Genomic DNA, 27,670 nt, shown 5'->3' on the forward strand with positions numbered 1-27,670 from the left:
ACCCCACATGATATGATGCCTTATCAGGCTAACTTTATAGGTTCAAGCTCCATCCACATGTTACAGGACACAACTGGTGACGGCTCATACAGTTTTATGTTTGTGTAATGACAGTCACCTCTATTACAGAAGTGTCTGACCCCTGTATAAGCAATACCGCCCCTGCTACCTCTTGTGTCACCCCCTCTACCTCATAGATTGTAAGCTCTGGCGGGCAGGGCCCTCAGTCCCATTGTGTGAAATGACTTTCTTTGTTATGTATCTTTCTGTCTGTATTTGAACCCTACACATTGTACAGTGCTGCGGAATATGTTGGCGCTATAGAAATAACATGTATTATTATTATATACATAGCATTCTGTGCCTGTATTATGATATACGTGGCAGTATGTTCAAGTATTAGGATATATACGGTATGATGTTCATGTATTAGAGTATATACGGTAGAGGCCTAGCTGAAGAGGCTTTGAGCAGAATTTAGTTGCCCTGGTAACAGGTATACATAGCGTTCATGGTGGCTCCGCCCTGTTATCTCTCCCTGATCACATGACTGTTGCGTCACATAATCACAGCCCTGCTGAATCCCAGCATCAATCGGTGAGAAATTCCTCAAACCCCCTAATCCTGCTGAAACCCGGAAAATATATTTATGTGCCCCTTCACCTTGTACACACCCCAGTATATATATGTGCCCCCTCACCTTATGTACACCCCAGTATATATATGTGCCCCCTCACCTTGTACACACCCCAGTATATATATGTGCCCCCTCACCCAATGTACACCCCAGTATATATATGTGCCCCCTCACCCAATGTACACCCCAGTATATATATGTGCCCCCTCACCTCATTCACACCCCGGTATATATATGTGCCCCCTCATCTTGTACACAGCCCAGTATATATGTGCCCCCTTGCCTTATACACACCCCAGTATATATATATATATATGTGCCCCTCGCCTATATACAGTCCAGTATATATATGTGCCCCTCACCTATATACACTCCAGTATATATGTGCCCCCTCACCTTGTACACAGCTCAGTATTTGCCCCTTAACCTTATACACATCCCAGTATATATATGTGCCCCTCACCTATATACACTGCAGTATATAAATGTGCCCCTCAACTCGTACACATCCAGCATATATATATTATATATATATATATATATATACCCCCTCACCTCGTACATAGCCCGATATATTTGTGCCCCTTACCTCGTACACAGCCCAGTATATATATGTGCCCCCTCACCTCGTACACAGCCCAGTATATATATGTGCCCCCTCACCTCGTACACAGCCCAGTATATTAATATATGTGCCCCTCCATCTTATATACATCCCAGTATATATATGTGCCCCCTTGCCTTATACACACCCCAGTATATATATGCATGTCCCCTCACCAAGTATTTATACACCCTATCCTTATACAAAAGTCTATATGTACCACTCTCAGCTTACACACCTAGTCTGTACAGCCTGCATACTATAAGATCCAACATAAACCCCTACACCCCACGTTTAGTGTATGTGTGTGATCCCAGTATATTGTAAAAAACTGTTTTAAATTCAATCCATAAACCCTGTATACAGTATTAACCCCTAAATAGTCTACGTGTACTGTATAAGGTATGGACCCTACACCATTGTCATAGATGGAGCCCCTTGTACCCTTTAAGGATGACGTCTGTACCTAAATCCACCCTAAAGTCCAATATTTGCCATTGGGCTGATTATTGAATATGGCCACAGGGACATAGGGCCGGGATCACTATAGGCGTTCCATACGGTGGATGGGACTGATGGGACTGAAGTTACGGAATCTTCCAGATAAGTTTTAGCGCCCTTTTTTAGTTGTCAGGAGGTGTTAACGGTCCTCTCCGAACCCTAATAAAAAGTATAGCTGAAGACTTATCCATTATAAACAGGATAGATAGTCAGAGTCTGATCAGTGGGGGGCAAGAGTCCCATGCCCCCCATATGAGGTCAGGGAGGTGGGCAGGTATGCTGCTGCTCCATTCATCTTTATGGGACTGTCAGATTACACAAGCTCCAATTCTTTTTAGCAATCCCATAGAGCTGACTGGAGTAGCGGCAGTGGTGTAACTACCGCCATAGCAGCAGAGGCAGCTGCCACAGGGCCCGGGACATTAGGGGTCCGGCGACAACCGCTACTGCTGCTATCATTATACTCGGGGGTCTTTTTGGACCCCCGAGTATAATGATTGGCGGAGCGGGAGAGGTAAGAAACATAAAAAACACTTTTACTTACCTCTCCACGATCCTGGCCAGGCCTCCTGCCACTATGGGGCATAATAGAGCACACAGCGTCGGTGTCGGTTGGGGGGGCATGTCGAAAGTTCGCCACGGGGCCCCCGCCATTCCTAGTTACGCCACTGAGTAGCGGTGCACGTGCTGAACCATCACACCATCCATATGGGGGAACAAGGGGCACTAATTCTCCTGATCAGTCAGAATTGGGAGCAGCGCCCTATAAATATCCCAGTCATCTGCTGATATCTCTGGGAATAATACAGGTAGAACTTAGAGATGGGTGAATCGCTTCTGATATAACCAAATTTGATCCAAATTTGTCAAAAGGTTCATCTGAATCAAACCAGAGGGTCAGCTTGTCCAAACCTGAGGCAAACTGAATCTTCAGAAGTTCGCCCATCTCAGGTGAGAATCTTTCATATGACATTAGAACCACTGTTCTACTTCTATAATAGGAAAAATCTATCCTTGTACCTTGTATCCTTCAGAAATTGTGTTTAAACCTTGCCTGACGAAGGGGCCTAAGCAGCCTCGAAAGCTTGCAACCTGTCATCATTTTGGTTAGCCATTAAAAAAGGTATGAACTACTGAAGACTCTCAGTTTTTATATTTCTAATTCTATAATGTCAGAGATATAACTGAGGCGACCCCCTGTCCAGCCACCGCCTCCCTGCCCCTGGGGACATGTAGGGTATCTACTACTGGAGAAGGAGAGAAAGATGGAAGGAAATCGCCTAGCGATGAGTGAACTGTCACCTCATGTCTCTTTGTTTAGGGGCGCACTCGTGTTGGAACAGAAAAGGCCCGCTCCCAAATTGTTCCCACGTAGTGAAAATTGTGTGAAATGTCTTTTTATGCTGCAACATTAACGCTTCACTTGAAATAACGGGTTAAACCTTGAAACGGCAGACTTATTCTTACCCTTTCTCCTTTAAGGTTCTGTATGTCCTCAGACCGAATGATGGCGGACAAAGGCGGAGGCCTTCTCCTTAGCAATTCTGTCAGTCTATCTGGTAATGGCGGGAATGCGTCTCTGTGCCTCGGCCGGGGGTTAGATGCAGGACCCAACCTCAGTGGAGTGACCATAATGAGGCCTGAGGGGCCCGGCTCTGTACCCGTCCCTATGAATCTCTTTGCCACGTGGGAAGTGGACAGGTGCTCTCCCAGCTGTGTACCCAGGTACGTCTCCATACACCTCATTACACATTCAGTATCCCCAAACATGGAGATTTTGGAGTAGTTATGGGGCAGGAGTAGGCATTTGGGGATAACAATACTGCTGTATGATGGGATGATCTAGGAGTACTAGTGGTCAGGGGTGTAACTGAAAGCTCACGGCCCTGCTGCAAAAGCTAAAATTAGGCCCAACATCTTCTCACACCCATCAGTTGCTCCCCTCTGTACATTTTAGCAACAGTTCCATTTCCTTTCCTTCAGTGCCCCCTTTGATGCCACAGCCCCCCCCCCCTCCCCCACAGCCACCACAGAATTATTCCTTGACTAAACATTGCTGACTGACAGTGGAAGGCTGTGCACCAAAAACCTTCTCTCTCCAGGGCACCAGCGGGCGGGGGGAATACATTTACAATTCACAGATTGACAGTCATGAAAGGAAAATGGAATGAAGATGAAAGAAGTTTATCCAGCTCTAGTGTGGTGAGGGGCCTGTGGGACCCCCTGGCAGACCTGGTTTTAGCTACAACCTCTGCGACGGCTATGGTTAGGCCAGTGCTAGAGGTGCTGCAGGAGCAGTCATTGGTCTGATGATGATGTCACCTCCGTGCTCCTTGACTGATGATGTCACCTCCGTGCTCCTTGACTGATGATGTCACCTCCGTGCTCCTTGACTGATGATGTCACCTCCGTGCTCCTTGACTGATGATGTCACCTCCATGCTCCTTGACTGATGATGTCACCTCCGTGTTCCTTGACTGATGATGTCACCTCTGTGCTCCTTGACTGATGATGTCACCTCTGTGCTCCTTGACTGATGATGTCACCTCCGTGCTCCTTGACTGATGATGTCACCTCCGTGCTCCTTGACTGATGATGTCACCTCTGTGCTCCTTGACTGATGATGTCACCTCCATGCTCCTTGACTGATGATGTCACCTCCGTGATCCTTGACTGATGATGTCACCTCCGTGCTCCTTCACTGGTGATATCACAACCATCACTAGTACCCGTCACTTCTTTTCCGACCTCACCACCATTTGTCAGCAATGTCTTCACTACCTTTACATAGAGACCAATGATACAGCAAAGACGCTTCTTCTCTCTTTTGGTCATTGAAGATTGTTCGGAGATTGGGTCATTGGGAGATTGTTCAGAGACGCTTTACAGTATGGAGAGACTGTGCGTTTTGTCACAGATGGCTCATACTATACAGTAAGTGCAGATAGTAGATGTCTCCACATCCCTGGTGCAGAGCAGCGCTTGTGGATGACCCGTGTGGACACCTTGTCATGTTCATGTAGTCTTAGACCTTATGACCAGCTCATGGACTTGGTGTGCAACAACCATACCATGGTATTACAAATGTGGGACCTTCACTCTGGACCCCTGCTAGTGGTCCCGACCAGACCAGTTTCATGACTCTTCAGTAATTGTCAGTATTTGATTCCGGCTCTAAAATCCAGAAATTATGGAGCAATCCGGATCAGGAACGTCAGAAATCAGGGTGATGGACCATGAGCAATGTATGCCATGCACCCCCACACCTTGGGGCACTCCTCTTCTTGTTACCTCTATGTGGGGCAGCAGGGTTATATGAATATGTTATGACTCCCACCCTGTACTCTGGGGTCTCCCGCAGTGACAGGTCTCCTGGGGCTGCGGCTGCTAATGAGGATTAGTCTTCAGTTTGACATTTAGAGGCTTTGAGTTGTTCATGTCAGATTAGTCGCTGGACAGAGATGAGTGCCTGGGGAGGGGGGATTAACCCTCTATCCTCCATACGTGTAAGGACATGGAGGTTATATTATAGATTGGTGGAAAGAATAGCAGTGACTGCGCAGCGGCGGTGTATACTTGGAGGAAATCCTGCAGTGTTTGGTTCTGACCCATCGCCAAGTTACGGGTTCTTGTTTAGCTCTTAGAGGATCTGGAGAAGCTTCTTTATAGAAGAGCGGAAAGTCATTGGCTGATAAACCAGTCCGAGAACAGCTAAGTCTCGGCCAGTCTTGGTCAGAGCAAAAGATTATGACCGCCAGTTGTGACTGGTACGGTACCCTGCGTAATCTGTGACACTCAGGTCAGATCTGAAGATCAGGATTTGGTCTTCTTAATAAGTTAAAGCCATACACAGCTCCCCGGTCTTACTGATGGGAAGGCAATAGAGTTCACAGAACTTTTGGAGTCACCTATGAACGTCCTAAAGTCATTCCTACTGGAATCTTATTCTTCAGATATGCAAAGAAATCCATCCACTGATCAATGGAGCCATCAGTGGACCCATTAATGGACCCATCCCTCAGACATATCTCATGACCACTGGCCAATATCCACTCTATGTATTTCCAGCAAAAATGTAGAAAATGATGACATGTTAACATGGCTGCTAGCTCTCATGTACACACATATTATGGTAATCCTGATTTAAGTTGACCATACAGTACCATTATCCTCCCTCGATCACCAAATTTTTGTCCACCCGGCAATCATGTTTGACAACAACCAACTTCCAAAGTCAGTCTTGGACTTGATCTACCATGTGGGACTTATTTAGGGTACTTGGTATGAACGGTCATTGAGATTGTGGTGAGGAATACAGGGCTTGTAGAAAAACTGGGGGCTCTAATAAAGAACTGGGGGGTCTGAAGAAGGGATGGGGATGCAAAATACTGGTTTTGGCTTGGATCGTTCTCTCCATTCAAGTGTAAATGTACAATGAGGGTTAACCAACTGTGAGTGAACAAAGAAGTGCAGAACTGCAGACCTAGGGATACATCAGTGATAGAGTATAATGTCCATTCTATAGGTTTGTCTCCTTCCTCTATAGTATAATGTCCACTCTATAGGTTTGTCTCCTTCCTCTATAGTATAATGTCCACTCTATAGGTTTGTCTCCTTCCTCTATAGTATAATGTCCACTCTATAGGTTTGTCTCCTTCCTCTATAGTATAATGTCCATTCTATAGGTTTGTCTCCTTCCTCTATAGTATAATGTCCACTCTATAGGTTGGTTTCCTTCCTCTACAGTCTGATGCCCATTCTGTGGTCTCTTCTATACTGTCTATACGCCATCTTGGGACATCATGTATTGTTACTGACAATGTTTCCTTCCACTCTTGCTGTTTAGACTCTGCAGTTTGACCCTGAAGAAGCTCCTGGTGCTGCGAGAACTGGACAGAGATCTGAATTCTGTCGTCATTGCTGTAAAGCTGCAGGTGAGAGTCCTGATGCTGTATGGATTATTATACTGCGCACTTATGGGGTAGATCAGTCAAAGTGACTCCTCATTGTCTCTATCCAGGGATCCAAGAGAGTTCTGCGCTCCAATGAATATCACCTTCCTCCATGTGGGGTGATGGAGACAGAGCTGGAGCTCACGTTCTCCCTCCAGGTGGGTTATTATATTCCGCAGGTGGACATGTGATCCCCACTTTTTATCGGTCTATCAGAATACGTGGTAGTAGATTAAGGGCCCTGAAACTCCACCTCGCCACATCACTACTTGCACCCCTGATCATACATTGTTCACTTGTGTCATGTTACATATATACTGTACAGTACCATAGAGATATCTATAGTATACAAAGTGGGCTGAGAAAGGAAGACACCCCAACAGGGCACATCTTGGGGCAGTATACTAGAGAGTGACCAATGGACAACTAGACAAATTCTACATAGGTACCCATAATCTGTAGATATATGTTTGCAGCACTTGTGTGGATAACGGAGCAAGTCCAATAAGAAATTGACTCCCAGGTAAAGTGGGGTCCAGTGATTCGTTCTCTGTTGAGGGACCTGGGACCATGTGACATATCAGATTATAGATGATTTGTGCTGTAATTATTAGGGGTGCGTCGGGGTTGTACCTTATAGTGGACGGTATTGGATGTTTACTGTGCACGTCTCTTCTTTTTACTTTTGTCCAGTATCCACATTTCCTGAAGAGAGATGCCAACAACCTGCAGATCATGTTACAGCGCCGGAAGCGATACAAAAACCGCACCATCCTGGGCTACAAGTCTCTGGCTATTGGGGTCATTAACATGGCAGAGGTGACGCTATCATCATTTGAATGCCTGTTATTTTTATGACAGTAACATAGTCCATGGCGCTGTACACTTGATATGTCACTCATATGTATTCCCGGATTTATTGCTATCCCCGGAATCTCACACACACACTCTATAAGTGTCCATACACATTAAATTATTGTTGGCCGAACCAAACAAATTCAGCGGATCTGGCTGGACCATATGATGTGTATAGGGGTGTCCCGACTCTCCTCTGTCATGTTTTCAGTGAGATCCCTAGCACTGGTGGCCATGTTTTACTGCTGGTTGCTTCAGTTCACTGGATCTTGGTACTGATGTCCATTCTGTCCTCCTACAATTCAGGTCATGCAGCGTCCTACAGAAGGGATGAAGGTTCTCGACCTCCACAGTAACCGTAAAGATCCTGCCATACGAGTGGCTGAAATCAGCATCTTCTCATTGTCCAGCCAGCCCATTGATCATGAGGAGGTCACTGCAGTGACCAGGCTAAAGGTCAAGGGCCTGGGTAAGAAATCCCCCAGTCTAAAGTATCAGGTGGGCTAGGACCTGCATACCTAATATGAAGAACATTGAGCCCTGGGAAATAGAAACACATACAGAGACAGCAGATCTCCTGACTACACTGACCACCTAAGGTTACATTGACCACTGTGACAAGACGTCGAACATAGCAAGAGTGATACCAGTATATACTAGTAGTAAGACCTTGACTTCAAGGCATTTTGTTTTCCAGATGCAGAACCGTACTGGGAAGAAGAGGATGATGAAGATAGTTATTCCTCAGAGCCGGACGGCAGTGATGAAGGACAAGGACAGGTGAGTGCTGCCTCCTATAGAACATCATATAGTGCCCACACTGTTATGTATTATGAGATAAGGACAACACAATAAACTCCAAGTGTCACATTATATGATGATTTTTATGAACAGAGTGAAATTATGAGTAGGAGGTTCCAGGCCAAAAATTACCCACGCCGAATTATAGACTCGGCAAAACTGAGGGTAAAAGGGTTAACACAAGTAGACTGTTTAGCACCTAGGGATAAGACAACAAAGGTAGATTTGAGATGTAATTTTCTAACTACTTTCAACAGTCGACATGATACTATACGTACCATCATGACGCAACATTGGCACATATTGCAAAGTGACCAATATCTTAGAAAGATCATCCCAGATAAACCTAAAATGACCTTTAGACGTGCTAGAAATGTCAGAAATATTATAGCACCCAGTAGATTAAAAGCAGTTACTGGTAATTACCCATCTGAAGAACAAAATATGGATATAAATGTAAATAGGGGTAGCTTTAGATGTGCACACTCAAGTTGCAAATGCTGTGATTGTATTAGTCACAATATTACTAGAATAACTAGTCGAACTACCGAAAGATCTTTTGATCTTAAATTCCACATGGACTGTTCCAGTAGGTTTGTGATCTATCTGGTGGAATGTCCATGTGGTTTACAATATGTAGGAAGGACCACTATGTGCCTGAGGACCCGTATTAACAAACACAGGTCCAATATACTGAATGGCTACCCGAAGCATAGTGTGTCCCGCCATTTTGCGTTAAAACATAATAAAGATTTCGGTGGGTTTAGAGTTACACCTATAGATCATATTTCGGCAGACGAGCCCAATAGGTTCAGAACATTAAAACGTAGAGAGATCTACTGGATATATCAACTAAATACTTTACGTCCAGAGGGTCTCAATGAGATGTTAGAGGATGTCACGTCCTATTTTTTTCCCCCTCTAGGGGTAGTTTTATGTTCATTTAGTCTAATATAGAAATGTATGGTTTTGCATTACATGTGAATTTTGTGATGCTGATTACCTTTAGATAACATGTTATTATGTATGTTTTATATTTATATTTATATTTTTGTATTTATCTTAATTTATTTTATTAGCTATGTTTTACCTGAAATGATCGTAATGTTTGTTATGATGCGTGTATACACTCACTGGCCACTTTATTAGGTACACATGTCCAACTGCTCGTTAACACTTAATTTCTAATCAGCCTATCACATTGCGGCAACTCAGTGCATTTAGGCATGTGGACATGGTCAAGACAATCTCCTGCAGTTTAAACTGAGCATCAGTATGGGGAAGAAAGGTGATTTGAGTGCCTTTGAACGTGGCATGGTTGTTGGTGCCAGAAGGGCTGGTCTGAGTATTTCAGAAACTGCTGATCTACTGGGATTTTCACGCACAACCATCTCTAGGGTTTACAGAGAATGGTCCGAAAAAGAAAAAACATCCAGTGAGCGGCAGTTCTGTGGGCAGAAATGCGTTGTTGATGCCAGAGGTCAGAGGAGAATGGCCAGACTGGTTCGAGCTGATAGAAAGGCAACAGTGACTCAAATAGCCACCCGTTACAACCAAGGTAGCCAGAAGAGCATCTCTGAACGCCGCACAGTACGTCCAACTTTGAGGCAGATGGGCTACAGCAGCAGAAGACCACACCGGGTGCCAATCCTTTCAGCTAAGAACAGGAAACTGAGGCTACAATTTGCTCAAGCTCATCGAAATTGGACAATTGAAGATTGGAAAAATGTTGCCTGGTCTGATGAGTCTCGATTTCTGCTGCGACATTCGGATGGTAGGGTCAGAATTTGGCGTCAACAACATGAAAGCATGGATCCATCCTGCCTTGTATCAACGGTTCAGGCTGGTGGTGGTGGTGTCATGGTGTGGGGAATATTTTCTTGGCACTCTTTGGGCCCCTTGGTACCAATTGAGCATCGTTGCAACGCCAAAGCATACCTGAGTATTGTTGCTGACCATGTCCATCCCTTTATGACCACAATGTACCCAACATCTGATGGCTACTTTCAGCAGGATAATGCAATGCCATGTCATAAAGCTGGAATCATCTCAGACTGGTTTCTTGAACATGACAATGAGTTCACTGTACTCCAATGGCCTCCACAGTCACCAGATCTCAATCCAATAGAGCATCTTTGGGATGTGGTGGAACGGGAGATTCGCATCATGGATGTGCAGCCGACAAATCTGCGGCAACTGTGTGATGCCATCATGTCAATATGGACCAAAATCTCTAAGGAATGCTTCCAGCACCTTGTTGAATCTATGCCACGAAGAATTGAGGCAGTTCTGAAGTCAAAAGGGGGTCCAACCCGTTACTAGCATGGTGTACCTAATAAAGTGGCCGGTGAGTGTATATGTATGTATATGTATATTTATTTGTATGTATGTGTATATGTATATATATTGCATTGCGTTTTTTATGCTTTTTATGAACACTTATTATAAGTGTGTATATAGACTCGTAATACTATGCAACCATTTACTTTATTAACTTTGTTATGTAAGGGATGGTTAGGATAAATAATCCCCTTGGCTGTTAGAGCACATTTTTGGATGCGCTCCATCTGTCCTTTGGAAGTGAGTCGGATATATGTATTTCATTTCCGACTGATGTGCAGAAGGCATCCTTCCCTGGGCAGATATCCATCACTCAGCCCAGTCGGTCGGCGCATGAGCGTTAGATGGAGCGCAGATGCGTTCCATCTGCCGTATGTGAAAGCCGGACGTTTACAATCCTATTCCGGCGCATGCGCACTAGGTATTTCCGGTTCGGTGGAGCGCATATGCGTTCCACTGCGATGCCGATGGTACGGGTTATAATGTATGTGGTGTTTGAGGGGTTGTTTTGTGAATACACCCTCGGAATGGAAATCCGGTAGATCATTAATTAAGGTAAAATCTATTACTAAACTATCTATTTCTGGTAAAGGTTTGCACGGTTTACTAACCGGAAGTGAAATGGAGTCAAATCACTTCCGGTATCTCGATATTGCTATAAAAGGAGCCTATATTGTTAATGTTTTAAAGGACAAAAACGGACACTTGAAAAAGGGACGGGCTGCGTCCCGAAACGCGTTGTGTGTTGTCTATTATATGCTGAATAAAAATCGTTGGAAGGGTAAGCGCGGATCCATTGATTTTACTTTGTCTTTTCCATACATTTGGATGACTGGTCTTGATTGTACATTATATGATGGGTCAGGGTGGCAGACTATGGGTTTGGTCTGATAGACGTTTGGGCAGATACATGATCTTGTGGCTCCATTTCTCTTGGGCAGGATGTAGATGATGAAGATGATGAGATGAGGAGGCCAAAGAAGTTTGGTCGGAAGCTGATGCGCAGCACGTCTCTGAGCCGCCAGGTAGGTATGGGGTATGCTATACCAGTGAGTAATGTATATGGGCATGTAATGATGGAGCATTGTCCACCATCATGGAGGACACTGGTGGAGCAGTAAACTGAAAGCTTTCACTCTACAGCCAAACTGAATGTTTTATAAAACACCTTAGAATTGGAGAACAAGGTGTGAAGAATCCACAGAATCATTCAATTTCTTCTGCTCAAGATATACCCAAAGTACAGAAGTGGATGTGGTTGTGTGGTCGTGGAGGGCCATGGCATCATGAGAAGGTTTAGTTTCTAGATTATTACAGTCAGCCAGATGTCAGTGAGGGACAGTGTTCCCTGAGCTCAGCAGATGGCAGTTGTAAGGTCCTAGGGGGCGCTAGAGAATGGCTACATCTATTTACAGTACCTCTATGGACTGTGCGTCTATATTTACGTCTGATGTGACTAGAATAAGACATCTGTTCTCACTGTTTAGGTAACTGACTCAGGTTCTGGATCTATAGATATGGTGGCAGGTTGAAGATCAGGATCACTAGATATGCTTTGCAGATTAAGATTCTGGATCAAGTAGATATACTAAGCAGGTTGATGTTCTGGATAACTAGATATGCTAGACAGATTCAAGTTCTAGATCAGTGGATAGGATGGCAGGTTGAAGTTCTGGCTCTGTACAATGGTTAGGCAAATTAAGGTTCTGGATCAGTAGATCTGGCAGCTTCAGGTTCTGGGTCAGTAAATATACTGGGCAGGTTGAGGTTCTGGGTCAGTAAATATACTGGGCAGGTTGAGGTTCTTGGTCAGTAAATATACTAGGCAGGTTGAGGTTCTTGGTCAGTAAATATACTAGGCAGGTTGAGGTTCTTGGTCAGTAAATATACTGGGCAGGGTGAGGTTCTGAATTAAGTAGATATGCTAAGCAGGTTGAGGATCTGGATCAGAAGATGTTCTAGGTAGGTTGAGTTAGGATCTAGTAGTAGATCTGTTGTGCTGGGCTCAGGATTGGTGAATTTCGGTTGGGAGATACTCTGGATCAGTGGACAGAAGAAATTGAGAATGGCAATGGATGTCACCAGCTTGATGGATCGTCACCGACCTATTCCAAGGATTGCTTGAGAACATGGTCAGATACAGTAAAATAAATAATTTCTCAAAGAACCAAAAAATATCCTTCTTCCTGTTCCAGTTCTTACATCATGTTTACCTCCCAAAATTTCCACTGCCTATTTGTAGCATTTTAGAAAATTCTACATTTAAGGTCCTTTGCCCAAACTTTGGTCCTCAAATTGGAGTGTTAGAGTGCTGTCACAACCTCGGGAGCATTATCCATTGTTCCTTAGTGTCTCTGAGTTCATGACTACGTGGGACCTCTCAGACCAGTTTTGGGTGCAGCAGTTCATGGACAGGTGTAGTGGTGCTACCTCATGACCAGTGTTGGTAGAAACGTTTCATGGACAACTATGTGGGCACCATCTTGCGACTAGAGTTTGGTAGAAGGGATTCATGGACAAGTATGTGGGTGACCAGCGGGACCAGGTAGGAGAAGATCATGAAGCTTTCTATGAGCGCCTCCTGTTATCTGTACAGGTAGAAGTTGTTCATGGCTGGGGGTTGTAGTGCCCCCTGTTCCAGTACTTTGGGGAAGCAGCCCATGGATAGGTTTGTGGATGCCCCCATGTTACCAGTGTTAGTAGGAATGGTTCAGGGACTGGTGTGCACAGATTTGTGGTACATTCTGTGACCACTGTTGGTAGGGGCAGTTTTTGGACCAGTTTGTGACTGTCCTCTGTATTGGGAGGGCAAAAAAATCATGGTCAGATTTGTGGGCGTCTCGTGACCAGTGTTAGAGTGACTAGCCATGGCCAGGGTTGTGCATGCCACGTGTGTATTATGCTTACATGTCCATTGATATCTAGTTATAATTGTCTCCTCTTTCATTTACAGCCAAATTTTAAACAGAAGTTTGTGTCTTTGTTGAAGAGGTTCAAAGTTAATGATGATGTGAGTCTTCCCGAAAATATACACCCGCAGCCCACTCTCATCACCCACCCCACTGCATTGTATATGGTGGCCATGTCACATATCACATATAGAGAGTCTCCATTATCTTCTCTGTGATGTTTATGATTTTATGTGTCATCTCTTCATCATCACATCACCTGTAGAGGCCTTATTATCCCAATATCTATAGAGTCGGTACCATCACATCCCCTAGATCTATAAGGCTCCGTTCACACGGGGAGTGGATTGGTGGATTTTGGTCCCGAGAGTGACGCGGGAAGCCGCATCACAATAGAGCCAAAATGCACCTGCCACGACTGTCATGGCTTCCGACAGTCGCGGCTTTCTCCTCCGGAGTAGGCTCAAATGAATGGGCCTAGCCTGGAGTGTGCTTCCGCGAGGCGGATGCCAGGGCTGAATCAGCCGCGGAATCTGCCTGAAGAAACATGCCACTCACGGAAAAAAGTAGGCTGGCGGTCTACATAGACCACCATTGTGAGGGGGCGGATTATAACATGGATTCAGCGCCATAATCCACCCCCTCTTGCCCCGTGTTAATGGGGCTGAAATCCAGTATTATCACATCACCTATAGAGCCAGCATCATCACATCACCCAGATCTCTATAGAGCCAGTATTATCACATCATCTATAGAGTCAGTATTATCACATCATCTATAGAGTCAGTATTATCACATCCCCCAGATCCCTGTGATCTATATAAATCCAGTACCATCACATCCCCTACATCTATAGATCCAGTATTATCACATCCCCTACATCTATAGATCCAGTACCATCACATCCCCTACATCTATAGATCCAGTATTATCACATCACCTACATCTATAGATCCAGTATTATCACATCCCCTACATCTATAGATCCAGTACCATCACATCCCCTACATCTATAGATCCAGTATTATCACATCATCTATAGAGTCAGTATTAACACATCACCTACATCTATAGATCCAGTATTATCACATCCCCTACATCTATAGATCCAGTATTATCACATCACCTACATCTATAGATCCAGTATTATCACATCCCCTACATCTATAGATCCAGTACCATCACATCCCCTACATCTATAGATCCAGTATTATCACATCATCCATAGAGTCAGTATTAACACATCCCCTACATCTATAGATCCAGTATTATCACATCACCTAGATCCCAATTAACTCTAGAAAAAAAGAGCATTATTACACCCGCTATATCCCAGTGATCTCCATAGAGCCGGTATCTTCTCATCACCTAGATCTCTATGACCTGTATAGAGCTGCTATGATCGAACCATCTAGTTCCCAGAATATTCCAAGCCACTCCTCGGTGCATGACAAGTGTCGTATTTTGCTCTTCATAACCTAGAAATCTGTGTGAACATGGTCACAGGGAATCTAGTGACATTATGTAGGTGCTACAAATCATTACTTGTCTGTAATGTAGGATGACCCATGTCCGATGCCTCCTGGGATTCCTATGTATACAGCCCCGCTGCTGGGACTGTAGGACAGGTATTGGAGGACTTTCTATAGTCGGCCATCAGTAGTTCCTCCCAGGAAATTGGTGGTGGACATGTTTCTGTGTGGCTGTCGGTAGTGACTGCTCATTCGTTGTCCTCTATTCTTCTTCAGACATTGGACACAGAGCACACATGTAGGGAGCAGGAGGAAGACGAGGAGCTCGGCCTCCTGTATGACAGTCTGGATGAGTGTAACAATAGCGAGAGTGGGTTTGATATAGAAGACAATGACAGCGTTATCAGTACCCCAAAACCAACACTAAGGTGAGTACATCTCATGTATGTATCGTATAATCCTAAAATATCCTAATATACTCTGTCATGTACCCTACAACCCTAATATGTCCTAATACACCCTTGTGTATATACTTTATTATACACCCTAAATGAGCATTGTACTGATACAGAATAAAGTGTCCCCCTGATGTACCCTCACCCTGATGTCCCCTTAGTATCTGGCCTCCTTGTGGTATGGGCTCAGGCTCTATTGTTTCATCTTCTCCTTGTTCTCTTTCAGGAGATACTTTGAAGGTGTTTCTAATTCTGGATCTCAGACAGAAATCGGCAGCATCAACAGTCAGAAAGGAGGTGACAAGACACTTGGTGCGGTGAGCAGAGGAGTCATCAGCACTAGACATTACACAACTGGTGTGACAACTAGTGCCCTGCCCAGGAATAAGTGCAGCCCCTTCTGGAGTGACCCCCCACCCCAATTCCCTTCTGCTTCTCAGCCATCTCTTCTCTTCTCTAGGTCTCTTAGCTATCTTTTCTCTCCTCTCTCCTTGGCCATCTTCTCACTCTTTCTAGTCTCAGTCATCTTCGCACTCTTCAATCTCTCAGTCATCTCACTATCTTCGATCTCTCTGTCATCTTCTCACTTTCCTCGGTCTCTCAATCAAATTCTCACTCATCAATCTCTCAGTCATCTCAATCTCCTCCATTATTCAGTCATCTTCTCACTCTCTTCTACGGTATCTCCCTGTCAACTTCTCACTCTCCTCTGTCTTTCAGTCATCTTCTCACTCTCCTCTTTCTCTGTAAGTCATCTTCCCACTTTCCTCGGACTGTCGGTTATCTCTCTCTCTCCCCAATATCTCTAGGTCATCTTCTCTCCCCTTCAATGTCTCTAGGTCATCTTCTCTACCCTTCAATGTTTCTAGGTCATCTTCTCTCCCCTCAATGTCTCTTGTCCATCTCCTTTCCACCTGTCACCTGTGGTCATCTTGCACAGGCTATATAATCTGCTCTGTGAAGCTTAGACTCGAGGATATCCAGGAGACCTCACCTTCTGTGGTATTTATGTTGCATTTTACTTGTGATTTGTCTTGCAGGAGAAGCTTTCCCACAGCGTTCGGAAGGAGGACAGTAACTCCCGTCTAGCTGATGTAAGTTAGGATTAGCACATTGGGGCTGAGCATGTATGTGATAGAGCGAAGCCTGCAGACATGGAGAGTAGTCTGAGGAAAAAATAATACATGTGTAAGACAACAAGGGTTAGCACAGAAGAGAACCCCAAGTGGGCATCGAGTATGTAGCATTATTTCAGTAAGAAGCTTCTAATACTAGCGGTGAGACATGGCCCCAGCTATGCTACCCACACGATCATCGGAACCTCTTCATTCATAAGGGATTGTCAGCCATAATACAGGTGGTGATGCGAGATCTACTCAGGCATAGTATACAGGCTGTATATAGATGAATGGCTATTACTATAGTATAAGGTGTATAGATCTCATAGACGTCTGGTCATCATGTAATCTCATGTGACAGGAGAGCAGTGACCCTGGACCAGTATCAAGCTCATCCTTAGATCTCGGTTCCTGGGAGCCTGTTGATCGGATACCACATCTGGGCATGATCTCAAGGACTGAGTCGCAAATTATTATGTCCCCCAGGTAATGTAATGTGATGTATAAGTGATCAGTGAAGGTTTGGGTACAGTATAGATGTTGTCAGTATTGCAGGGTGGTTGGATACAGTATAGATGATATCAGTATTACAGGTTGGTTGGGTACAGTATAGATTATATTACAGGGTGGTTGGGTAGCGTATAGATATCATCAGTATTACATGGTGGGTGGATACAGTATAGATGAGATCAGTATTACAGGGTATTCCAAGACCTATAGTTTTTCCGGATCGATGATCCCCTCCACCATCACTTTTGCTCCAGACAGGAGAACAGACTGGCTCGTGGTCCTCGTAGTGTCTCAATGAAAGATCGCCAGAATTACCGAGGTGCGAGTGACCGTGGTGGCAGCTTGGAGTGTGAATTCTCCCCGGAGACAAGGTTCTGTAGTCAGGTGAGACTGTGACATATAACATGCTCACGTATCTTCTCCATGTATTGTCATCATATCACCCTCACATCTTCTCCATGTGTTGTAATCCTTCACATGCCATCTCTGAGTGTTGTCGCCATGTATCTTCATCATATGTCGCCCTCACGTATGGAGGACTCCCATTGGTCAGTCTGGTACTCATGTTGCTTTTGTCCTATCTTAGACCAATACTTCTTCAGTCTCTGTGTAGACCATACATTCCATAGTGACTCCAGTTCCCCTGGTTGCCCATCCTTCCCATGTATTGTAAGACTGATGTACATCATACACTTCACTCCATAGGTTCCCCGAAAGTCAGTCTTTGATGAACTAAATGAAATCCTGGGATGCGAACAGCAGCTTCCCGAGAGCGTCATCCTGGTGAACACCTCAGACTGGCATGGACAGGTAACATGGGATGGGGTTAGAACCTCAAGCAAGTCCTGAACCCCCAAATCTCTGCAGACACATTAAAGTCATCGACCTCAGAACACGTCCACCATGCTTTCGATTATACATTATCCATGTACACCCAGTGGAAGAGTAAGAGGCTTGTGTGAGGACGTCTTCTGTAACGTGGTGTCAAGTCATCCACTGGTCGGAACAAGCTATGGTCCTGCCTCATGGACGTCACTGTCACATGTCTAGTTTAGGGAGGTGTCTGTCAGATGTTTAGCTTTTGGCAGTCACTGTCACTTGTCTAGTCCATCAAAAGTCGCAGTCATATGTTTATTGTATCAGCTGTCACATGTCTATTACATGCAGGTTACTATCACATGTCTATTATATGGCAGTTGCTGTCACATGACTAGTTCCCAGAGGTTGATGTCACATATGTAGTGGAGGTGTCTACTCTGTGGAGGATGCAATGAAATGTCTAGTCCATGGAGGACTCTACCAAGTGCCTAGTCCATGGTGGATGCTATCACGTGTCTAGTCGATGGATGACTCTATAACGTGTCTAGTCCATGGAGGTTGCTGTCACATTGTTACTCCATAGAGGTTTTTGTCATATATCTTGTCCATAACGGTGACTCTCAGGTGTCTAATCCATGGACCTCATGGACATGTGCCTAGTCCAAACAGTGGTTTGTCCTTTATCTAGTCCATGGTGGTAGTTGTCATGTGATGTGCATCTTTGGTGATGGAGGATTAGCAGCTTTGCTGACCGAGGGATTCATGTAGACATGGGAGATACTTGTGTGGGCTCACGGGATTCTTGCCTCTTCTCTGCAGGACCTTTATACCTTTACTATCCATGGTAGTAGAGAAGTAGTCACTGACTTGGTGGGTCCACTATACCTTCTATCTTCAGCCTCTGAACACAGTGTAGTAGTCACAAGCCATATCCCATACATTGTCCTCCCTAATTTCCCACTATTAAGCGATGCCCCATAGACTATGTAGGTGCAGGGGGCTTCAGTTCTTCTACTCTAGTAATGTGGATTTCCTTCTAATGGAACAGTATCTCAGAGAACAGCTGCACGGGAAACTACTGACTGTCTCCACCTGTTCTTCAGCTGATGTCCAGGCAGCATTCAGTGGTATCATCACTCGTATCCAGAGATAGTGAGTATATCTCATGATATGACTTCTATAGTCACAGGTATCCCGAGACCACTAAATTCTATAGTCACATGTGTCCAGAAGTAGTTAGTACATACCATAACACATCTTCTAGATGTACGTGTATCCAGAAGTAGTTAGTACTCATAATACATCTGTAGTCATGTGTATCCAGAAGTAGTTAGTACATGTCATACCACATTTTCTATAGTCACCCGTGTCCTAAAGTAGTTAATATACATCTGTATACAGTGATAAGAGTATATGTCAGCACATTTTCTATAGTCAGGTGTTTCCAGAAGTAGTTAGTACATGTCATACAACATCATGCCATGCCACGTCTTCTGTGATCACAGGTATCCATATATAGTGAGCATATATCATACCACGTCTTCAGTAGACAGAGGTATTCACATATAGTGAGCACACGTCATACCACGTCTTCAGTAGACAGAGGTATCCACATATCGTGAGCACACGTCATACCACGTCTTCAGTAGACAGAGGTATCCACATATTGTGAGCACACGTCATACCACATCTTCAGTAGACAGAGGTATCCACATATAGTAGGCACACGTCATACCACGTCTTCAGTAGACAAAGGTATCCACATATAGTAGGCACACTTCATACCACATCTTCTGTAGACAGAGGTATCCACATATTGTGAGCACACGTCATACCACGTCTTCTGTAGACAGAGGTATCCACATATAGTGATCACACGTCATACCACGTCTTCAGTAGACAAAGGTATCCACATATAGTGAACACACGTCATACCACGTCTTCAGTAGACAAAGGTATCCACATATAGTGAGCACACGTCATACCACATCTTGTGTAGTCAGAGTTTTGCAGGACTTTCAGTACTTGTGTCTCCTCTCCAGCTGTAACTGTAACTCACTGATGCCTCCACCAGTTAAAGTTGTAGTCGCCGGTGATCAGAGTTATCTCAGCGTCATCCTCCGGTTCTTCGTGGAGCAGCTCGCTGGGAAGACTCCAGATTGGCTCAGCTATCTTCGCTTCCTTGTTCTGCCACTTGGTGAGTGTGAGCATTGACTATGTTTCCAGAAGCATACTCGGTCTGTGTCATGTTCTGTCACTATCAGGTGTGACCTTCAACATGAAGACCTGTGAAGGATCTTATCCCACTCCATCAGTGATGGTTTTCTGAGCCATGGATATTTGGATTAATGGTCTTTCCTTCCATCATCTCCCCTCAGGCCCTAATCCCGTGGCCAAATACCTGGCGTCAGTGGACAACAAATACAATACCCTGTTCATGGATGCCGCCTGGAGAGACGTGTTCAGTCAGGGAGAGCCCCCTGCATTAGGTGAGACTGTGGTGCATGCACGATCACATACATTAATAAGCAAAGTTGTACAAGATTGCCCAGAATAATAGGAATTATTATACCAGACATCATAGGGTAATGGTTTGTGCAGGGCAGTTCCACTCTTCCCTCACATACTGACAGACACTGATGCTGGGTTTTCCCCCTCCCTCCCCATGCAGACCCGCCTGGGTGCTTTCTTCCCAATATTCTGATCCCAATATATATACTGATTGTCAGGGCTCAGGGTCCCACATACAATATATCTGCTCAGTGTATACCAAATCTGTGGGGTATCTGTACACCTGTATCACCACACACATGCGATCAGAAAAAGGGGTACTCCGCTAACAAAGAACAGACCTATATAACCCTGAGATCATGTACGGCATGGTACTTTTATGAACCCCTGACCCTCAATTTACTTCCTGCAACCTCCCACCTATGATGGTGTAATTTTCTTTGTGGGATATCAGGGCTTTGATCAGCAATGCTCCTGCATGGCCAGGGGCCACAATGTCTGCTACGATCAGCGCACCCAACTTGCTAATTAGATGACCACCAATTGAATTAGCGCAGGGGTCTTCCTCTTCCTACTATGATGGAGGGTTATTATATGAGGAGTTTTGTCTGTGGATGATAATATGTCCCCCTTCTATCGCACAGAGCGGCTAGATGTGGCAGGGAGAGTGGCTCAGTACATCGCGGGGGCGTCCGTGTCCCACCAGCTCTTTATCTCTGAGGCGATGCTGACCTACAGACAGAGGAGGTAAGAGGCTGCAGCGATCCCTTCCCTACATGGTCCCTTTCCTTCACCTTACAGTCATAAAGTCAGTCTCTGCATTCACTTATTTGTAGAACGAAATGTTTTGTTGAAGAAAAACGGGTTTATACGTCAAAATCTTTTCCCAACATACATCTCCATTTCCCATTCAAAACTATGGCAATATTCCTTCTCAGTTTCTCCACATCATATTCTAACCTACAACATCTCCATATCTCATCCCAACCAACAGCTTAATATCCTTTCTCTTAACATATATGTATCCTGTTCCATCCAAACCCACATGTCCATATGTTATCACAGCTAACCACATTAGCATATCCCTTACACCCCTACAGGCTTTCCATTCTTCACTAACGTCTACATATCCATTAGCCAAAAATATATTCATAGCATTTCCGAGCTAGCAAAATCTATATATCCCCCCCCCCCTTCGAATAACCATATGGAGAAAATTTACATACCAAAATTTACATTTCTGGCGTCCGGAGGCCGCAAAAACTTACATTGTTTTTAGATTTTGCAACAAAACAGGGTGCTAATGGCTGGATTATAAGAAGGGCACAAGGGGCACCTGCGGCCTCCACTCACTGTAACTGTGCCCCGGACAGCCTGTCACCCTGGGCCTTATTCCTGGCCACAACTGTATGTTTATAGAAATGGAACATACCCCAGGTACTAACCCCCTGTGGAAATACTAAGGTATGTATTACTACAGGGAGAAGGTCTACCTTTAGGTTCAATAGATATTTAGTTTTGTGCGAAATTGTATTTAAAAAATATCAGACTGGAAACAATGCCAGGAATCAGCAAGAAGACATTGTCTGAATTCTGACCAAGGTCCCCAATCATTCACTCCATTTCCTATTCTCTGGACCTCCTCCTCCTCCTTAGCCTTCTGTTCTCTGTTCCTCCTCAGTCTCCTGTTCTCTGTTCCTCAGCTTCCTGTTCTCTGTTCCTCAGCCTCCTGTTCTCTGTTCCTCCTCAGTCTCCTGTTCTCTGTTGCTCCTCCTCAGCCTCCTCTTCTTTTGTTTTCTTAGTTCCTCCTCAGCCTCCTATTCTCTGTTCCTCCTCCTCAGCCTCCACTTCTTCTGTTTCTGCTTTGTCTTCTTAGCCTGCTTTATCATTCTGTTTCCTCTTTGTTTTGTCTTCCTCAACCTCATGGTCTTTTATGTTTCTTATCTGTCTCTTTAGCCATTGTTCTTCTCTGTTTCCTCTTCCTCTTCTGCTTCTTCCACCTCAGCCTTCTGTTATTTTGCCGTTTCCTTTGTGCTTTATCTGCTTTTTTATCTGTTTCCTCTGTGCCTTCGCAATGTCCTTATCTTCTGTTTTCTCTGTACCATATCAGCCTTTTGTTCTCTTCTTTGCTCTGTCTCTCCTCAGCTTCTTGTTCTTCCCTATTTCCACTGTCCCTCCTCATCTTTTCTGTTTTCTTTGTGTCTCTCCAGTATGTTCTTCTGTTTTCTTTCTGCTCCCTCTTCCTTCTGAGTTTCCTGTTTGTCTCTGTTTTTGCTGTGCTTACTCTTCCTGGTACTCATGTTCTTCTTATTCCTATGTGACTCCTAAGCATCATGTTCCTTTCTATTTCCACTGGTCTGCTACAGCTTCCCATTCCACTCTCTTTCCTTTCATTTCCTTTCATTTTTTATCATGTATGTTTCCTCCTCCTCCTCTTCAGCCACTTGTTCCATGTCTCCTCTGTGCCTCCTCTTCAGCCTCCTGTTCCATGTTTCCTCTGTGCCTCCTCTTGAGCCTACTGTTCCATGTTTTCTCTGTGTTTCCTTTGTGCCTCCTCTTCAGTCTCCTGTTCCATGTTTCCTCTGTGTCTCCTCTTCAGCCTCTAGTTCTGAGCTTCCTCTGTGCCTCCTCTGTGCCTCCTGTTCCTTGTTTACTCTGTGTTTCTTCTGTGCCTCCTCTTCAGCCTCCTGTTCCATGTTTCCTCTGTTCCTCCTCTTCAGCCTCCCGTTCTGTGTCTCCTCTGTGCCTCCTCTTCAGCCTCCTGTTCCATGTTTCCTCTGTTCCTCCTCTTCAGCCTCCTGTTCCATGTCTCCTCTGTGCCTCCTCTTCAGCCTCCTGTTCCATGTTTCCTCTGTGTCTCCTCTTCATCCTCTTGTTCTGAGTTTCCTCTGTTCCTCCTCAGCCTTCCATATTTCTGTCTGTGGAGTCTCAGTCACATTATCAGACTCCTCTCAGTGCCTTCTCTGCATCCTATGGTGTGGGTTGCTGAGGTTTTTCTTTCATGTTTGCTGCTCCTGTATCTCTGCTTTCTCGTAATTGCTTCTTCTCTTCTCCGCCTTCTCTTCTTTGTTTTCTTCTGCTTCGTTCTCTTAGTGCTGATGAGGATTCTTGCCAGAAGTTTGTTCCATTTATTGGGGTGAGTTTTCGATGCACATTATGGTAATGTGAAATAGACACTTGTTTTCCTGTACTGTTATGTGTGTATTTTCTATGGACAATGTGAGGTGGAGATGATATCTTCTTATCTCCAGGTGAGACCACCTCGGTGTCACGGCTGTAAAATCTGTTCATTATTGTGTTTCCAGAAGTAACAACAGTCACAGAGACCTGAACGTGCGTGAATTAGATCCTCACACCATTGACTATGAGGGAAATAATGCAGAGATTGGTGTTGGTGTGATGGTGATGGAGAAAGAGAGTAGTTTGGATGTTCTTCTGGGTCCTCAACACATTCAGTCACTCATTGCAGATCCAATGGCTCTTCGTTGTATTGAGTTTACCAAATAGATGAATTATACTAAGGCTTGTCTAGTCATTTACAGTATACAAATGGAGTAGATCTTTATTACTGTGCCCAGAAGGAGCACAGGGTACAACATGGTGGTCGCTACAGTTACACAAATATAATAATATAGAGAATTATATTACCTAACTAAACACTTCTACAACCTCCGCTGTCTGTATGGACACATTACACTTGTGGTCACAACTCATTCACATCATTCATTATCCTACTGGTTGCCTTCAGCACCTTCATTTCATTTATTGGAAGATCCTAGACTCCCTGGTTAGGAAGGAAACTTCAAGAACTTCACTTTCTCCATTTTGTCTGCACTTAGTCTCCTACAAAGGAAAGATCATGTGCAATTACCCCAAAACCCAACACCCATGATGTTTGCAGGTGAAGAACCAAGAAACCTCTTGAGGATGGATCAGAAGATAAACCAGGGGAAAGACCTGACAATGAACCTAAAGATGGGCCAGAGAACGGACCACAAGATAAACCAGAGTGTGAAGCTGAGGATGAACCAAAGGATGGACTAGTGAAAGGATCAGAGGATGACCCCAGTGGGTGAAGCAGATACTGAACCAATAGAAGTACAAATGAATGAATCAGAGGTTGTGCTAATGGGAAAACCAGAGGATGGACCAAGAGATGATCCAGAGGATGGACCAGGAGATGATCCAGAGGATGGACCAGGAGATGATCCAGAAGATGACCAGAGGTTGGACCAAGAGATGATCCAGAAGATGACCAGAGGATGGACAAGGAGATGATCCAGAGGATGGACCAGAGGATGGACCAGGAGATGATCCAGAGGGTGGACCAGGAGACGATCTAGAAGATGACCAGAGGATGCACCAGGAGATGATCCAGAGCATGGATCAGTAGATGAACTAGGGGATGGACTAGTGGAAATAATCCAGATGATAGATAAATGAGATGATGGACCAGGACATTAAACAGAGGATGAACTATGATTACTCTATGTCCATAGAGGGTTTCTTAAGCTTACAAGTTAGGGGGTTCACACTTGGGGTATATGTAAACATGATGAAACCAGGAGACTAGTGCTGTGACCTGATGATGGAGTGATTCTTCTGGTGCCGTCCTCTGGGGGTGCAGCGCTCCTGTTTTCCTTCTACTATGGGAATGTAATGTATTCTGCACTAGACATGTACATGCTCACCATGTATAACACCAGATGATGAGATTCCTACAGCTCATGGAGGGTCGGCACTTGTGTGTGGTTATCTCTTGTCTCATCTTATTTTAGGTTGTGAAAGTCGGGATTGTTGAGCAGCCTCTTGCAGCCTCTGGTAGGTTAATGTCATATAAAGTTAATGGAGGAGAAATGTATAATATAGAGGAGTATATAGCAGAATGGAGGAGCAGAGGATAGCGTAATGGAGTACAGGGTATATATAGCAGCATGGAGGAGCGGAGGATAGCATAAAGGAGTAGACGAGGTGTGTATAGCCTCACGTAGGAGCAGAGGATAGTATATAGGAGTGTACATAGCATCATGGATCAGCAAATAGGGGAGTAAAGAGAAAAATAGATGGATGTTGATGGTTCTTCTCTATGTCTCATGTATGGTTGTAGTTGTATAACTTGGGGGTCCTCTCTGCACCCCTACATTCTGTAGACGTTCTAATATAGTAGTTGTAACTCTTTCCCTCTGTAGTGGACTCTGATGAAGCTTCGGTCTGCAGTCCAGCTCTCCTCAGCTCATCCTCATCCCCCGGTACAAACTCTTCCATGGTGAAGGAGCCCACGTGTACTCCACCGCCATCCCCCTCAGTCAGCAGTGGCCTGTCTAATGCCGGGTAAGACCCATATCCTGAAATGTGATATATAACCGTACACCCCCCCTCTCCCTCTCTTCTGTGCTCACAGTCTCAGCTCCTCCATCTGTAGGACTTTACCCACTGGGGTAGAGGTGATGGGTCTGCAGGTGGATTACTGGCAGTGGCAGGGGTCCGAACGCCGGAAGGATGGAGACAGGAGAGACACTGCCACTAAAAACACAATGAGGAGCAACTTCCGCTCTCTACAAGTCAGCCGCCTACCTCCCCCAGGAGAGAGCAACTTACCCCTGTGTATGGCCATGACCATAGTGACTCAAGAAAAGAACAAAAAGGGTGAGTGCCCTATTATGTCCTGATTTACCCCCAGTCACACGAGGTCTACAAACCCCAAAACCGGTAATCTAGATCAGCCAAGCCATTGAAATATATCCGAGATCTTCAAGACTTACATTGTCAACATCTGCTCCCTCCTAGTTATGTTTCTGAGTAAGAAGCCGAAAGAGAAAGAAGCCGAGTCACGAAGTCAAGTGATCGAGGGGATCAGCCGCCTAATCTGCACTGCCAAGAACCAAAACACTATGCTGAGGGGTAAGTGCACTTTCTATGTATTTGCATACTGTACCTCTGTCCTGTATCTATATACTGTACCTCTGTCCTGTATCTATATACTGTACCTTCATTTGGTGCCTTGATCCTGTACCTCTATCTTTATCCCCTATACTGTACACAGAGTCTCTATAGCCTTTGTTCATACTATAGAATTGTATGGAGGGGTCCCACAGTGGTACACGATACCCATCCATGGTACAGACATGTAAGATACTGTGTGCCCCTATACTGCCATGTTTATGAGCCCTAATGTCCCCATGATTGGAGTTGAGCTCCGCAGCTTCCTTGAACACTACTCTCATCATTCACATTATCTGTTTGTATCTTCCTGCAGTGACCATAGATGGAGTGGACTGGAACGACGTGAAGTTTTTCCAGCTGGCCGCGCAGTGGCCGACACACGTCAAGCAGTTTCCTGTGGGGATCTTTGGTCATGGGAAGATCTGATGTCACTGTGAAGTCCATGTAGCCCAATCATGTCAGTTCTTCCTAAGTTAGTAAATCAGGCAGAAGGTTTCCCTCCCGTACACCAATCCTGACCTCATCGTAGAGCCCTCACCAACATCTACCCTCTTACCATCATGTCCCGTTCGAGGTGCATAAAACATAACTCATTGTCCCACATACTGGGAGGGAACCTCTTACCATTGTCCCCAGCTGCCAAAATCACCCCTCATTATACTACATACTGATATGGGACCTCTTGCCATACTGCCCCAGCTGAGGTGCCCAAATCACTTGACCCATTATATCATTTTCTGGGAGATTCCTCAGACCATAGTGCCCTGGCTGAGGTGCCCAAATCATGTGACCCATTATATCACATTCTGAGAGGTTCCTTTTACCACTGTGGCCCGGTCAATGTGCCCAAATCACAAGGCTCATTATACCACATACTGTGCGGTTCCTCTTACCATGGTGCTCTGGCGAGGTGTTCACATCCCATTATAATACCACGTACTTGTGGGAAAATGCAATAAACTCAAGTGATATCAATGACTCCTGATCTCTTATTGTTTGGCATGCCAGCAAGGTAAGAAAGGTTTGGGGCCCCATTAATGCCTTTTCCCGGGGGCTCAGGTCACAGGGACCCAACATGAAGCTCATCTGACAGAAATACAAAGTATTCAGAAAGTCTTCAGACACACTCACTTTTTTCACAAATAAAGTCCCCCCCCATCATTCTGTACTCAGTACCCCATAAGAAGAATGGAAAAACAGAGCTCTAGAATTCTTTGCAAATTTATTAAAAGCCAAAAACTAA

The 27,670-nt window shown here is 44.8% G+C and overlaps 1 protein-coding gene across 2 annotated transcripts; it reads left to right on the plus strand.

Moving 5' to 3' along the window:
- Positions 1-551: 551 nt before the first annotated feature.
- On the plus strand, positions 552-27,397 carry LOC142197163 (phosphofurin acidic cluster sorting protein 2-like). 2 transcript variants are annotated; one of them, XM_075267268.1, is made up of 25 exons: positions 552-597; positions 3,225-3,467; positions 6,589-6,676; positions 6,763-6,852; positions 7,388-7,513; positions 7,856-8,018; positions 8,247-8,329; positions 11,632-11,715; positions 13,644-13,700; positions 15,348-15,499; positions 15,753-15,843; positions 16,567-16,620; positions 17,006-17,130; positions 17,409-17,538; positions 17,860-17,964; positions 19,022-19,125; positions 20,016-20,170; positions 20,352-20,462; positions 21,129-21,231; positions 23,578-23,620; positions 25,263-25,305; positions 25,674-25,815; positions 25,907-26,130; positions 26,272-26,385; positions 26,741-27,397. In XM_075267268.1, the coding sequence occupies exons 2-25, from the start codon at positions 3,232-3,234 to the stop codon at positions 26,851-26,853; spliced, it is 2,736 nt and encodes a 911-aa protein (XP_075123369.1). In that variant the 5' UTR covers positions 552-597; positions 3,225-3,231; the 3' UTR covers positions 26,854-27,397. The 2 variants fall into 2 exon arrangements, with proteins under 2 accessions (XP_075123369.1, XP_075123370.1); XM_075267269.1 differs by lacking the exon at positions 552-597 and adding an exon at positions 2,674-2,693.
- Positions 27,398-27,670: the final 273 nt, after the last annotated feature.

This window comes from Leptodactylus fuscus, chromosome 3 (assembly GCF_031893055.1).
Source record: "Leptodactylus fuscus isolate aLepFus1 chromosome 3, aLepFus1.hap2, whole genome shotgun sequence".
In the NCBI taxonomy this organism is placed as follows: Eukaryota; Metazoa; Chordata; class Amphibia; order Anura; family Leptodactylidae; genus Leptodactylus; species Leptodactylus fuscus.